General features: G+C 41.3%; 2 protein-coding genes across 5 annotated transcripts in view; one reads left to right on the top strand and one right to left on the bottom strand.

Moving 5' to 3' along the window:
• The window catches only part of LOC113029618 (uncharacterized), a 430,622-nt gene extending 414,218 nt beyond the window's left edge, over positions 1-16,404 (bottom strand). Inside the window, exon 1 of the mRNA XM_080306821.1 lies at positions 16,242-16,404. Within this exon, the coding sequence (XP_080162947.1) occupies positions 16,242-16,257 (16 nt within the window). The 5' untranslated portion in view covers positions 16,258-16,404. The remainder of the gene's footprint in view (positions 1-16,241) is intronic.
• Positions 833-10,808, top strand: LOC113029612 (uncharacterized). Of its 4 annotated transcripts, none has more exons than XM_026180588.2 (5): positions 833-969; positions 2,427-2,521; positions 4,821-5,750; positions 9,780-10,050; positions 10,588-10,808. In XM_026180588.2, exons 2-5 carry the CDS (start codon positions 2,504-2,506, stop codon positions 10,746-10,748), a joined length of 1,380 nt encoding a protein of 459 aa, XP_026036373.1. In that variant the 5' UTR covers positions 833-969; positions 2,427-2,503; the 3' UTR covers positions 10,749-10,808. The 4 variants fall into 4 exon arrangements, with proteins under 4 accessions (XP_026036373.1, XP_080162927.1, XP_026036369.1 ...); XM_080306801.1 differs by adding an exon at positions 6,582-6,753 and having other exon boundaries at positions 9,780-10,808; XM_026180584.2 differs by having other exon boundaries at positions 9,780-10,808.
• Positions 16,405-16,601: the final 197 nt, after the last annotated feature.

Genomic DNA, 16,601 nt, shown 5'->3' with positions numbered 1-16,601 from the left:
GCAGTGAAGGAAGCCAGAGGAGAATCTTTAATGTAAATCAGTACTACACCACCTGTCATAGCGGTCCACAGTTAGGGCCAAAATCTGAGATCGGTTCAGTCCAAGATAGAAATGTCTGGGCAGCATTCATGCTCCGTTATGTGCAGGTAGTCTAGTTTTGTGATGCTTTGTTTTTCAAATCATTCAGTGTGTGAGCTTAGTCTGGTTCTTGGAGATATGTCACTGTTTCTGTTATCTGTGATCAGTGTGACCAAATCAGGCTCTAATCCTGATGTCATCAGAAGACAGACATATCTGTGAAGGACTGAGGTTTATTGCCTTCAACATTTCTGAGCCTTGACAGTTTGGGTCCATCTGCTGAAAAAGAAAATGAAGTTTGTCTATGTCTATGAAACTGAATCAGAGAGAACAACATCAATACAGCCATGGATCCTCTCTGACATCACAGCAGGCTTTACTGACAAGAAGACCAAGGATAGCGTGTCTGTTTGCAAACAGTTATACAAATGCATGAAAGAGTCCAGTGAATCAAATCGGAGGATCATTTATTGTAGCAGAGAAAAGGCCACAAAGGATCTCCGGTGTCAGGGTTTAGAAATCCAGAGCTTAATGATGCAGAAACTGAAGGGAAACAGCGAGGGGAAGAAGTTGTTTTTGCAGGATTCACAGGAAAACATGAGAGCTGAGTCTCGTGAGTAGACACACTGATTAAACAAGTCACCGATCATAACAGAGAAGCTCGGCAGCAAACTGTGATCCATGCTGTGAATCCACCGAGCATTTTCTGACGCTGGAGGAAGCAAACTTATTCAAAATCGACGTTCAATATGGAGTCGTATTTCAGTTCCTCCACACCAGCAGGTGGCGGTAAACCACCTATTGATATTTGTCAACGCCAGAAAACAGGAGGAACGAGCGGTCCGGCTTCATCCAGCAGGAGTTTTCTCTCGTTTTGTGGCTCATCTAAAGGTAAGCACCGACCTAAATTTAGCCTGAGCTCAGTTAATCCCGAGTTTAGCTCCTGAAGAGGTCTTCTGCTGCTCTCCTCGGTGCTGCCGCTGTTCTGCATTATCTGCTGATGGTCAGACTGACGTGTGGGAGGTGCCCACAAAGCAGAACAATACAAATAATAATTAAAGAAAACACCGAATATTTCGTCTTTAAAATGCATTTCTTTGCTTTTCGTTTTTAACGCCACACAACAGTCCGCCGTCGCGCTGTTTTTCTCAGAAGAGTCTCTTTCGAGCCGCAAAGCTACAGCCCGATGTAGGTGTCCGCGCAGATGCCTGTTTAGAAATTAGCCAGTGTCCATAAACTGGTCGGTTCTTCCCAGTATCCTTGTTCTTCCCACACACGCGTTTATCATTTGACGATGGTCAGCTCCGCACCTAAAGCGACAGAACCCGGGGCCTGCTATCTGCACAGACCAGCTGGAGGTTTAAGAGGAGCTTGGTTACACTACTGTAGTGCCAAAAAGCGATTTCCAATGTTTCTGTGTGTTTTTATGTGCAATATCTTTACCTATGTTGTTAAATAGACTTCAGTGAACAGGGTTTACAAAGGGGTTCTATATAAATTTTTAAAATGACCTGTTTTTCAAGTATCTTTATAACTCTTTGTTGTTGTACTTGCATATCATTTATGAGGGATACATTTAGCATATGTTTCACATATGTCACATAACACACATAAGTAGTTATTGATAGCAGTTTAAATACAAGCAATCAGTTTTTGGCAAATACCGGAAATCAGGGTTTGGCAGACGATCATTTTTTGGCACAACGCAGCAACCGAGCACAAGCGGCAGGAGAGACGAGACAAAATAGAATACGTAACAGTGGTACAGAAACACACTTCTGTGCCCTTTTCCCCTCTGTAACCGTGGTGGAATACAATCGTTTTAAAAACCGAGGCACACCTGTGCTCAGGCTGAAGGTGGAGGGTGTTGGTTCCCCAGCCCTGCACTTTGGGGTCTGTTAGTCAGAAAGTGAAGCATCCAGTTGCTGGTCAGTATAGAGTTGATTGATGGTCAGCTTAGAGGAGAAGGTGGTATTCTAATGAGCTGTAATGAACAAATAGCATTCAGACATAAATGCTTCTTCCTATTTGAGTCCAGTGATGATGAGGGTGGGGTCAAAATGGAGTAACTTTGTGACAAAGTTGGACAGCTTTTGTTCTAAAGGTTTGGAGAGAGTCTGTGTGTGTGTCTGCATTCACTTTGTTCCTCTAACAGAAAATCAATGTGCAGATGTTGATTCCTGCAGTGACTGTTGTTCTTCATCCTGTAGAAACCATCCTGCAGCTGCTGGAACAAATCACTCCTTTTAATGTTTTCTATTTAGAAGATAATTTTTATTTTCTCTGCTTCTTTTTGTCAGGGATCAAAATGATGTCCTAATCCTTAAAGTTCTGTTTTTGTGTCCCAGCAGGAGAAGAGTCTGACGGAGAAGCCGAGGAACATTTTTAGCCGTTAGGACTGAACTCAGTCGCTACAGAGGAAACAATGAGCTCGACACAAAACGTGAGAAAAATATCTCAGTATATCACAGTACTGTGCGCAAGTCTACAGCCTCATTTCTTCATATTTTGCTTCCAAGCACCCAGACATTCTTGTATTTTTATTGTGATCTTGAGCATTTTGTGCAATATCTGAAAGCCATGTCCTTAAAACGTAAATTAAAACATAACAGAAAAGTGGTCCAATGCAGACTCCAGTGAGGAAAGCTAGGCGGTCACAAGTCTGCTACAACTATGCATTGTCATTTGAGATAAAGTTCAGCTGGAGGATGATTGAAGAACATTAGAATAGTTCCCAGTTAGATCAGAGCAATATTTTTCCCTGAAATTCTCATCCCTTATTACTAGGGACAGTCCAGTAGAGTCATTTCTTAGTCGACTAAACAAGGAAAAAATATTAGACTGACTAATCTAAAACTAAGAAACATTTAGATATTAAGTTAAATTTAAAAAAGTTTAAAGTCAAAAACTAATGACAAGCCATCGATCACATTCTTCAACAATAAATCCAGCAGTTTAACTGTGCCGCACCTCGCATCATTCATTATGACTATTACACATTATACTCCAGACAGACAACGACATACCGATGTTAGATATGATGTGAAAACACATTACTGCCAAAGATGTTCACGTATCACTAAAACACGACAAACTAATATCCGAAAAATGAATAAACTGAGACTGAAAAGTACAGCGCATTGTGCCACACGTTATGAATGATGGACCTGGTTTCAAAGTTTATGATGACCACTTTGATAAAAATTAAAATCTAAAATAACAAAACGATTAATACTCCTCCAGCTTATCGATTCAAACATGGAACCATTCCCAGGTTGGCCAGTAGGTGGCCTCCTCCCAGATGTGCCCAGCTGGAACACCTTTCAATGTGGAGGAGTCACGGCTCTACCCTGAACTGCTCCTGGATCACTGAACTCACACCCACCTTTTGGATAAAACTCATTTCTGCCGCTTGTATCTGTGATCTCATTCTGATAGTGTTAAAAAAAGGATGAGACTTAGATTAAACAGATTAGATTAAGTAGGGCTGCTCAATTAATCGAATTTTAATCTCGATTACGATCTGGGCTTACGAACTGAGCCGATTATTAGCCCCTCCCTCGTGCTTTACTGTCGCGCTGCTCCGTGTGGCAAATCAAGCGCACCTCTCTGCATTTCGAACACGTGTCACAACAATTAAGAGCAGCGGTCTCCAACCTTTTTTGCGCCACGGACCGGTTTATGCCCGACAATATTTTCATGGACCGGCCTTTAAGGTGTCATGGATAAATACAACAAAATAAAACTAGTACCGGTACCGAAAAAATAAGATTTATTCATAACACACGTGAACAGACCCAGGAAAACCGAGTTAACGATAAAAACGATAACAAAATAACGCTGAAAACCGATAAAAACCCTGAAAACCAGACATTTCACACCTGAGCCTCAACTCTCGCGGCCCGGTACCAAACGACTCACAGACCGGTACCGGTCCGAGGCCCGGGGGTGGGGGGCCGCTGATTAAGAGGACCCGAGGGAAGCTCGGAAAGCTAAGCAGAAGTTATTTGGAGAGGAGAGTGACTGCCGTTGGTTGAAAAGAGAGGTAAAAAAAACTTCAGTGGTGTGGAAACATTATGGGTAGGTGGAGTCAGACGTGGATCAAGTAGACACAGTGTGTAAACTTTGCTACGGTGTCGTAGCTGCACCACAGAGCAACACTGCAAAGTTCACTAAACATAGATGTTTACATTTTTCATTGATTTCTTATATTGCAAACATTTGCAGTGTTATCAGTATTTGCACTATTTTATATTATGTTTTGACAGTCTTTAAAGTCATTATTCAATACATTGTTATTGTTAAATAAATATCGTCAAATAATCGAGATCTCAATTTCAGTGAAAATAATCGTGATTATCATTTTTGCCATAATCGAGCAGCCCTAAGATTAAGTGACTAATAAGTCTGGTACCGAGTGGTGACGGCAGTCGGTACTCATTGCCCATATTGTAATTAGCATTGCTGCCAAATGCACATTCTTGTTTCAGCATCAGGTGTACAAGGATCTATTATTAGAAACAGTCAGAAGGTTATCTTAGGTTGAATCAGTGACCTTTAACTGGCCGTCAGCATGAAAGGTTGTCTGTTTGTATGTGTTAGCCCTGCAGTAGATTAGTGGCGTTTCCACAATATAACCCTTAATTCTCCACCACAACCCTGTTGTTGATAATTGGCGGATGGATGGATGTTCCATAATTGCGTTTCACTCATTACCTCATTTTGAATCTCTGTCACTGCAGGACCAACATGGAGCAGGAAGTCAGCGCTCTCAGGAGGCCGACAAACCTCACAGAAGAAAGGGAGAGAGAAAATACAGCTGTGATGAGTGTGGGAAGTCTTTCATACACATGAGTAGCCTAAAAAGACACCTTGTCTTCCACAGTGACATTAAACCATACAGCTGTGATCAGTGTGGGAAGAGTTTCACCCAGAAAAGCAGCTTGAGCATGCATAAATTCATCCACAGCATTAAACCATACAGGTGCGACGTGTGTGGAAGGTCTTATACTCGATCTGGACATTTAAAAAGTCATCAAGTCATCCACAGTGGAGTGAAACCATTCAAGTGTGACTTGTGTGGAAAGTCTTATACTCAAGCTGGACATTTAAAAAATCACAAAGTCATCCACAGTGGAGTGAAACCATTCAGGTGTGACTTGTGTGGAAAGTCTTTCACTGAGATGAAGAGCCTAAAACGACACGAAGTCTTCCACACCGGAGCTAAACCATTCAGCTGTGATCAGTGTGGGAAGTGTTTCACCCGCAAAGAAGGCTTGGAAAATCACAAGCTCATCCACAGCGGACTTAAACCATACAGCTGTGATCAGTGTGGCAGAGCTTTTACTTGCAGGAAAAATTTATGGATTCATCAAATTACCCACTCTGGAATAAAGCTATACAGCTGTGACGTTTGTGGAAAAACGTTTAGTCATCTGGGGAGCCGAAATAAACATCTGCGCATTCACACCGGGCAGGATGTGTGCTGCTGTGATCTGTGTGGCAAACGCTTTGTTACATACAGCAACTTACAAATCCACAAACTTACCCACACTGAGGAGAGACCTTATAAATGTGAGCTGTGTGATAAGGCTTACAAAGCTCCAAATTCCCTGAAAGTGCACCAGAAGAGTCACACCAGAAAGAGACTGTACAAGTGCAGTTACTGTGACGTAAGTTGTTGGGTTTTTTTAATCTTGTTGTTTTAGGCTGGTTGTTTGGACGACCGCTCAGTAAACTGTATTATGTAATGCATGTAAATGCAGCACTGGGCAATTCGGACATTGTTGTTTTCACAGTCATTATAGAAATCAATGGTCGCTCATTCGTAGTGCTAAAGTTGATATTGCAGTATTTAAGGTTGTGTTGGTTTCAGTATTATTATTTCTGCTCAGGTGTATATACAATACACATTATTTAAGTATCATGAAATAAAGTTTAGGCCACAGTGTTATTTTAGATAAAGCGCTGCTGATAGGATTGTATGATTGTATGATTTGCAGTGTAATATCAGAACTGTTAAAGTATTTGGACTAATATGTTAGTGTTAGTGTAATATTGTAGTTGTATTAGATTGATATTCATCAGTATTGTTGGATTATTAGTATTATACTATTGTATTACTATTGTAGTAACTGATTGGACTTCAAGTATTTTGGTGGTAGTAAGTAAGTAAAAACTTTATTTATATAGCACCTTTCAAGATAAAAATCACAAAGTGCTTCACAGAAGCTAAAACCTAAAAATAAAAATCAACTAAAAGCAAGTTTAAAAAGATGGGTTTTTAGCTGTTTTTTAAAAGCGACCACTGAGTCCACAGATCTCAGGCTCAAAGGGAGAGAGTTCCACAATCTGGGGGCCACAGTTCCAAAAGCTTTGTCGCCTTTTGTTTTCAGCCTCGTGTGCTGGACAGCAAGCAAGCCCTGGTCACATGACCTCAGGGACCTGCTGGGAATGTATGGATGCAAAAGTTCACTTATATATGTTGGTGCTTGTCCATGCAGGGCCCTGAAAGTCAAGGTCAAAACCTTAAACTGGATCCTGAATTTAACGGGGAGCCAGTGCAGCTGAATCAGCAGGGGTGTGACATGGGAAAACTTGGAGGACTTGGTCAGAAGCTTTGCAGCAGCATTCTGAACAACTTGCAGACGATCCAAAGAGGCTTTACATAAACAAGTAAACAAAGAATTACAGTAGTCCAGACGAGATGAAACAAATGCATGAATGACAATTTCTAATTCGGAGCGCCTATACAATGGGACTCAGCTTAGCAATGTTTCTCAAATGATAAAAACAGGAGCGAACCAAAGATTTTACATGGGCATCCAAAGTCAGAGCTGAGTCAATACTAACACCAAGGCTCCTGATAGACGGTTTTGCAAATGTAGCAAGTGGACCCAAGTTTTCCATAACACTAGGTACAAAAGTTTTAGGAGCACAAACAAGAACTTCAGTCTTCTCCTCATTTAGTTGAAGAAAGTTTCCAGCCATCCAACATCTAATGGAGTCTATGCACTTGTGCAAAATCTGTAGCTTGGAAACATCATGGGGCTTAAAGGAGATATATACCTGAATATCATCTGCATAGCAGTGATACGAAATGTCCTTAAAAGTGCTCAATAAGTGTTGAAGAGGAAGTAAATACAGTAAGAACAATAAAGGCCCCAAAACTGAACCTTGTGGCACACCATAGGCAAGAAAAGTAGAAGAGGAACTGTACTTAGAGGTAGCCACAGAAAAGGATCGTTCATGCAAATAGGATTCAAACCAGTCCAAAGCAGCCCCTGATATACCCACCCAGTCTCTCAGCCTATCTAGCAGAATATGATGGTCCACAGTATCAAAGGCGGAGGTCAGGTCCAACATCAACAGAACGGAGCATTCTCCTGCATCACATCTCATTAAAATGTCGTTGGAGACTCTAAGAAGTGTAGTTTCAGTAGAGTGAGCTCTACGAAAGCCAGATTCGAATTTATCCAGAATGCTGTATTCATCTAGAACAGCTATAAGCTGCTTAGCCACAACCTTTTCTAAAATCTTAGAAATGAACGGTAATTTTGAAATCGGTCTGTAGCTACTGAGAAGAGAAGCATCAAGCTTAGGTTTTTTTAACAGTGGGTGAATAACAGCATTCTTACAATAAACAGGGACCTGACCAGAAACCAGTGAGGTATTAATAATTGTGAGCACACAGGGACCAATAGACTGAAAGACATTTTTAAACAAAGATCCAGGTAAAATATCAAGAGAGCAGGAGGATGCTTTCATTGAATTAACCAACTTGACCAGCTCAGGTAAGGACACAGGTAAAAATCTTTCTAAAATTACAGGCCTAGCTTGAGTTGGAGCAGACAAGAGAGACACAGAAGGAGAGATACTGTTCCTAGTATTGAAGCACTGGCGTGGCAGGACTGTAAATTACATTAGTACTGTGTTGCAGTGATATTTGGTGGTAGTACGGTACAGTGGTACTGTAGTAGTGTTGTGGTATTATTGTAATATTATGTGCAGGTACTACAGGGAGTACAGAATTATTAGGCAAGTTGTATTTTTGAGGAATAATGTTATTATTGAACAACAACCATGTTCTCAATGAACCCAAAAAACTCATTAATATCAAAGCTGAATGTTTTTGGAAGTAGTTTTTAGTTTGTTTTTAGTTTTAGCTATTTTAGGGGGATATCTGTGTGTGCAGGTGACTATTACTGTGCATAATTATTAGGCAACTTAACAAAAAACAAATATATACCCATTTCAATAATTTATTTTTACCAGTGAAACCAATATAACATCTCCACATTCACAAATATACATTTCTGACATTCAAAAACAAAACAAAAACAAATCAGCGACCAATATAGCCACCTTTCTTTGCAAGGACACTCAAAAGCCTGCCATCCATGGATTCTGTCAGTGTTTTGATCTGTTCACCATCAACATTGCGTGCAGCAGCAACCACAGCCTCCCAGACACTGTTCAGAGAGGTGTACTGTTTTCCCTCCTTGTACATCTCACATTTGATGATGGACCACAGGTTCTCAATGGGGTTCAGATCAGGTGAACAAGGAGGCCATGTCATTAGTTTTCTTCTTTTATACCCTTTCTTGCCAGCCACGCTGTGGAGTACTTGGACGCGTGTGATGGAGCATTGTCCTGCATGAAAATCATGTTTTTCTTGAAGGATGCAGACTTCTTCCTGTACCACTGCTTGAAGAAGGTGTCTTCCAGAAACTGGCAGTAGGACTGGGAGTTGAGCTTGACTCCATCCTCAACCCGAAAAGGCCTCACAAGCTCATCTTTGATGATACCAGCCCAAACCAGTACTCCACCTCCACCTTGCTGGCGTCTGAGTGGGACTGGAGCTCTCTGCCCTTTACCAATCCAGCCACGGGCCCATCCATCTGGCCCATCAAGACTCACTCTCATGTCATCAGTCCATAAAACCTTAGAAAAACCAGTCTTGAGATATTTCTTGGCCCAGTCTTGACGTTTCAGCTTGTGTGTCTTGTTCAGTGGTGGTTGTCTTTCAGCCTTTCTTACCTTGGCCATGTCTCTGAGTATTGCACACCTTGTGCTTTTGGGCACTCCAGTGATGTTGCAGCTCTGAAATATGGCCAAACTGGTGGCAAGTGGCATCTTGGCAGCTGCACGCTTGACTTTTCTCAGTTCATGGGCAGTTATTTTACGCCTTGGTTTTTCCACACGCTTCTTGCGACCCTGTTGACTATTTTGAATGAAACGCTTGATTGTTCGATGATCACGCTTCAGAAGCTTTGCAATTTTGAGACTGCTGCATCCCTCTGCAAGATATCTCACTATTTTTGACTTTTCTGAGCCTGTCAAGTCCTTCTTTTGACCCATTTTGCCAAAGGAAAGGAAGTTGCCTAATAATTATGCACTCCTGATATAGGGTGTTGATGTCATTAGACCACACCCCTTCTCATTACAGAGATGCACATCACCTAATATGCTTAATTGGTAGTAGGCTTTCGAGCCTATACAGCTTGGAGTTAGACAACATGCATGAAGAGGATGATGTGGACAAAATACTCATTTGCCTAATAATTCTGCACTCCCTATATAGTATTAAATTAGTGTTGTTACAGTGTTGTGGGACAGAGATGCTTTTCATTTTAGGCGACGTTCAGGATACAAATCTTGAGGGATTCCCTGACTTACACTGTCTTTGTGTCTTTGTTTAGAGGCAGAGCGACACAGATGGATCCAGTTCTCAGCCCTGTTGTCACTGTGGTGCTGTGAAACCGTTTTGTTGTGACCTTTGTGGAAAAGCTTACAAGAAGAAAAAAGGCCTGATATGGCATCAGCGTAGACACACTGGACAAAGACTGAACTACTGCAAACAGTGTGGGAAAGGCTTCCCCACTCCAAGTGCATTAAAGCAACATGAACTCTTCCACAATGGTGTGAGAGAGCACGTTTGTGACCAGTGTGGGTCATCCTTCATCACTACAGGTGACCTTAAAGTGCATAAACGCGTTCACACAGGAGAGAAACCATACAAATGCAGCCACTGTAACAAAAGCTTCTCACACTCAAGTAATCGTAACATTCACGAACGTGCACATGAGGAAGACAACTACATGGTTTATCAGCATGATCTTGCAGAACTGAAATCACTGGATCACAATGACTCTGAAGAGACAGAAAGATCCTCTTCTGGTTTCAGGGTTGGACTTAAAAACCTTGAGATCAGGCTCCACAGAGTTCAGATGGAGTCTCCTGTAAAGAGTGTCAGCTGATGTCACACTTGGATCTGATGAGCTAGCTCTGAACCCTGAATCTTAAATTAAATTTCAGCTGAAAACGGCATATCCAGAAGAACAGAAAATACTCAATGATTGAGCATGCATCCAGACACTACTGTCTGTACTTTATTCTATTTCTGTTGCTTGTGGGTCTCAGTGAAGATGTCCACGAATGCCTCATGTTCATCAAACTAACTAATACTAAAACTAAGGATATTTCCTCTGTATTGTTATTGTTATTAAGTGCTCTATGGCAGAGAAGAGGGCTCCACTGAGGGCGGTGAAGGCTTCCCAGAGCGTCGTTGGCAGCAGCGTCCCCGCCACAGCAGACACGTACACCGACTGTTCTTCCTACACTGTAAACATGCTTCTTCTTATACTGTAAATACTCTATGTGGAAGTTGAGTGCAGAGCTCACTCGATGTAAATGCATGTGCTGGAATGACAATAAACACCTTAAACCCATGAATGTGCCTCTGTCTGCTCTGACACTCTTCAGTAAGCAGTGTTTTGCACGAGTGGAACGTTTGATTCCAGCTGGAGACACGAATCCTTTCACGCAGAACAACTTTAGTGTTACACTAATATTTTTTTTCTAAAGATCAATGCTCATAAAAAAACTATATTTAAATAATCAAATTAAGTTTAACCTCCTAAGACCCGAACTCTTCAATGGCATGCATTTTTGATTTCTCTTTAATATTGGGGCTGATTGGAACCCGATGAATGTAAAAACAAAGAATCACCAGATTGACTTTTTTTTTTTTTACCTGATTTTTGTTTCTAAGAAAAATCAGAGCCACATATGAGGATATTCATTAAAATTTTTTGATAAAAACAGTGGCAGTATGTCCTCGTAAGTGGATATCAGGCCCTTGTAGAGCAAAATTTAGTATTTTGACCCAAAATTTGATGTCCACATATGTGGACAGGAGGGCCTAGGTAGGAGGTTAATGTTCACTGTATTTCGGTTTAGTTCTGTTCCTGCATTGCAGAATGAGCAGCTTCTCACAAACATTTAATCTCACTTCATAGCTGTTCTGTTCAAATGACAGCCTCATTAATGAGGTGACAGCTCACCCGGTGGTTCTCCACTCTTATATGACCTGTACAGTGGACTTTCGGAGAACCCAGTCTGTCCCGTGCACATCAGCCACGATGCAGGACAGGAGAGAGGATCAACAGTGCTGATCTACCTGTACAGGTACAAGGTCAGGAAATATCTCTGCAGAGTTCTCACATCCCGGATATAAACTGCTTAAACTTGGGTGTTTTTTGCACGCAGAAGAGCATAGCAACAGGATCTAATTCAAACTTGATTTTCTACCTGGGATGTACGCTTTGTAGTCCATCTTCAGAACTTTGTAGTTTTCACACAGCAGCTTAACATTATTAATCGGTCTGACTCTCTGAGCACTGACTTTTCATTTCCTAACTCCTGTGTTATTGCAGGGTTTACCTTACAATATAAAGCGCCACTTTGACATCTTTGCTTCTTCCCAGGTGATTAACTGCGATTTTCTACCATGAACCACGTGGGTCTCTGCTCCCTGATCTGTTTCCTGTGTTTGGAAAGAGTTGCAGCTTCATCGCGGAGTTTCTCTCGGTTTGTGGGTTCATCTAAAGGTAAGCACCGAGCTAACTTTACTGTGAGTTCAGTTCATGTTGAGTTTAGCTCCTGAATGAGGTCTTCTGCTGCTCTCCTCGGTGTCTGTTCACAGTTTATTGTGAACACGTTGAGAGAAGAGTGAGAGAGTGTTTGGAGAAAAACACCAACTAATCATTAGCTCAGCATGCTGGGAGAAGTTGAGCGTTTGCTCGCGTTTTGCTCGATTATTTCCTGCTGTGACTCGGGGGCGTTTTTAGCCCATTTTTGAATCACAGGATCCCCAAAGATTCACAGTACTTTATAAAAAGCATATAGTATTTGGTTGAGACGTAATATTTTAAAAACAAAAGTATAGACCCCCCCCCCCCCCCCAAAAAATGGTCTGTTCCAGCTCGCCTCTCCCCTACTCTGGCTCTGTTGTCCTTTCTGCCAGAGCGATGGTGGCTGAGACGCAGCAGAGCGGAGGTGTGAGTGCCTGCCTTAAACCAGGACATATTAGCTGCATTTAACCTTCAGTTATGTAGGAGTCAGACCGTGTTTCCTTTTTAGCTGAAAAACATTACACCAGGTAACCTGCAGTGTTGAGAGCGTGTTTTCCGATGTTTGCTACTCTACAGTCCGTCCTACTCTGTAGTAAAATCAGCGACATTTGACCGTCCTGTTGCTCCCATTGGAATTTATGTAGCCTATTTAAAATCTACAACTTAAAATTGTTGTTACCACTGTCCTGTTTGAAATGGAACGAGAGAAGCTGGTTATTTTGTCATATGTGCATGTGCCGATATTAAACACAGCAGCCACATTCAGGTAAAAGTGTAAGATCAAATGATCCGTCAATAAAGGATAATGTTGGATCAGTGTTTCAATATTTATATCTTTTATTAGATGTACATGTGGTTTGGTTATTTGCCTTTTGGTTGAAAGTACACCGAGAGATGACTTTTTTTATTAGTGATCTTAATAATATCTTTTTTCATGTTAATGTCATTTTTTCATCTAATTAAATATATCTACATCTATTTGTGTATGATTATCAGTCCAAAGAGGGAGAGAGGAAAGAGGGCAACGTTAGGAGAAAGTACAAGGCCAGGAAGAACCTGGTAACCTGCGGCATCACAGAGAGTTAAAACTGTCTAAATTCTTTCATCTTTAATAAAATGATCAGCGTTGCTGCTTTACCAGGTGTAACAATTAAGTTTAACATCCAGGCATCCATGAAAACAGAATTTATTAAATTCAACGGAGTTGGAAGTTAGCAGGAAGTTAGCTCGCTAGTTTTCACCTAAACATAATATAGCATGTTCTGACTGCGAGGTTTCTGAAATAATTAAAACGTACAGCTCTGCTGTCACTTCCAACATAAATGAAGACAGAAAACTAAACAGCAGTGACGTTTGTAGGGTTACTGAAGTTGGACTAGCTGGTATATAATGATGTTGTCACGGTTCTGGGTCCGTTGGACCCAGTATTTTGAGTTTATTATGTTTTGGTTCACTTTTGCATCATCGATTATTCTTTCTTTCTCTGGTACTTTGTGTTTCAGTTATCTTGGTGTTTTGGATTGTTTCTCATTCTCTTGTTGTGATGTTTATTATTATTATTATTATTAGAGTTTCATGTTTCTATTATCCATGTTTTAGGAATGGTGGTTTCATGTATAGTTCAGTTCCATGTGTCATTTTCTGTCTCTGTGTTGAGTCCATGGGCCCGTTCTTCGTATGTCGCTTACTACATCCAAGATCAAATGACACATCCAAGATCAAATCATCGCGCTAACCGTGAGCTCGCTAATCCGGTTCCCCGAACACACCTGCTGTTGACGATTACTACAGCTGGACGCAGGAATGTGACATCACTGGGTGTCGTAAAAGGGGCTACGCATCGATAGTAGAAACATTGATCGGCAACCCGCTGATTGGTCGGCGAAAATGTCGAAGGGGCGTGCTCGGTATTTTCCGGCAGCAGAGCAAGAACTCTTGAGTGAGGGATTTCAGGAGTTTCAGAGTTTAATTAAAACGCAAGAGAACACTGCAAAGGCTGCAAAAGCAAGGAGAGAGGGCTGGCAGAAAGTTGCTGACAAATCAAACTCGTAGGTAATTTAATAATAATAATAATAATGGATTGGATTTATATAGCGCTTTCCAAGGCACCCAAAGCGCTTTACGATACCACTATTCATTCACTCCCACATTCACACACTGGTGGAGGCAGCTACGGTTGTAGCCAGGCTGCCATATCGCGCCATCGGCCCCTCTGGCCAACACCAGTAGGCGGTAGGGTAGATCTATCATATGACACTATATTGTCCAATATCATATGGCATTATATTATATTATAATATGTTATATTATATCCCCTTTCACATTAGAGCCACAACAGGACCCACAAGAAAATGGGAACAAGTAAAAGTGGAATACAGGAGTATTCTACAGAATGGTAATATTTATCTCTTAGATTGCTTTGCGTCTCTTGGCAAGGTAATACTGGCCTGTAATACTCTGTTAGTTTGTTCATAACAGCAACCAAGAAAAGGGCAGAGGAAAAAAAGACAGGTGGTGGTCCTGCACCCCCTCGTCAACAAGTTGGTTAAGTAAATAATACCCTCACGGGAATATCGATATCTCTCTATGAGCACACTGTCGCGCTGAGGTAAAGGATCCTGTCTGTCCCGCAATATACGCTGAATTCTGAGGACTCTCCTTATCAATCTTGCACCTTCCGCAATGGGTGGCTCGCGTATACGGACAGGACATGACTGCGACAGGCTTCCCAAATCCACCTTCGCTTTTATAGCCGTGGTCTCTCATCTTGATTACACGAAGTAATTTACAATTACTACTCTGAAATATGAATTACATCTGTAATAATCACATACATGTAATAGAATGTTAATAGTTCATTTCCCTTTTTTAGGAAATGACCTGTATGTATCTGTGTGACATCAATAAAAGGATCAGGTGCTGCATTATCTTTAGTTACATTGATAATATTTATTTATGGTGAAACAGTGGAAAAATATCGCTGTTGCTTTCGTATAAATGAAGCGGACATACCTGCGTGGCCGCGATCTAATCCTGTTTACATAAAGTAAACCTGCTCCCGAGCAGGTTTACGCTTACGGCTCTGTTGCTATGACAGCAAGTCCCGGATGAGCTTCGGGGAACTCTTTTTAGAGAACACAGTGAAGCTGTGGGTTGTGGGAATGACCCATAATGTTTTATCTAGGGGTCTAGATTTATGCCTGTAGTGCACTGCCGTGTAAATAATTTGCATTTACTGAATATGTACTGACTGAGTCCCACTGTTCAAAAGTTGAATAAAGAAACAAACTAATTTTTGCCTCTTTTTTTATTAAATTAAAACCACCTTATAGAACATCACATCAGTTACAATGATGATGTCATTTATAGTTTACAAATGACAAAATGTTTACATAAAATCATGTGTTTACATGATATCACCCACTACTAACATTACTTTATTTACTGTATCTTTTGAAAAAATACAGCTACTTATACAGCAAAAGACTTAAGAATATTTAACAGGAGCAAGTTTCATTTTTCCCTGGTTTTATTATCACACTGTTCATCAAACGCAGCAAACCTTCACCATCTTATCCAGAAGGGTCACCTCTTCACCCTCACATGGAAGAAGTAATCTGATTGGCATGGTGGTATGTTTGAAGCAGGTCCCTTGTGTAGCGCTGGAACTCAGTCACGATGTTTCATCCATTTCATCGTCTGGTGTCCTGCAATAATGCCAAATAATTATCATCTCTATAAATAGAAGGTAGTTCTGCAAAATCACTCAGTAGGATGTTTGTTCTAATTTGCTATGAGCTCAGAGCGCATCGAAAATAAAACTAATAGGCTATAAAGAGTGAAGATATTTAGAACTTACCGGAATGAAAATGTCAGGAGCATCAACAGATATTTGGAGATGGAAGAGAACTGGAGCTCGTCTCACAGCTGCTATCCAGGCTGGACGCCTTCGTTTGGTAACATCGATACACGAGCTGCCTCATGTTGCTTCCAGGTTGGGAAAGAATGAAAAGATAAACCATTTTCAAGCTTATTGTCTTGCCGGTGTTCCAGATCTACTGGTGTTTAGATCAACTGGCGTTGGTCGGACAGATGTGTGGCAGTCTTGCGTTTCAGGAGCTGCTACCGACAAACCAGCAAAAAAACGGCAAATGTGTCATCTGTGACACTTGTGAGGTTGTCTCAAACACACTCCGTCAGTCTTGATGCTGTTGAACGACAAAATGTTTAAAAATGTGGCGAGTTTACCTGGTGATATCCTCATGCGCGACGCGATCGCGAAAACAGCAAACAAGTAACACCACGCCGATGTTGTTCACAGGACAGCAAGAGTAAACGATCGGGAGACTGTTGTCGTCATTATCGTTCCCCTCGCACGGTTTATTTCTCCGGTTTCAGCGTTTTTGCTTCACAACTAAAGCGAGCAGTTTACTTTGTGCACTAACATGGAGTCGGGTCAACCAGCGCCACCTCTGGCCAAGTGCCACAGCCTACAGCCAGATCAACCTGTGACACACATCTGCACCACGTTTGAATTCGTGTCATGCACATTTGTACCTTTCAATTGTGTCTTTCTACTATGCCTGCTGATTGTAGGTTATAAGAACA

Source organism: Astatotilapia calliptera, chromosome 9 (assembly GCF_964374335.1).
Source record: "Astatotilapia calliptera chromosome 9, fAstCal68.1, whole genome shotgun sequence".
In the NCBI taxonomy this organism is placed as follows: Eukaryota; Metazoa; Chordata; class Actinopteri; order Cichliformes; family Cichlidae; genus Astatotilapia; species Astatotilapia calliptera.
The sequence above is the reverse complement of the archived record's forward strand: the minus strand, read 5'-3'. Positions and strand labels throughout refer to the sequence as shown.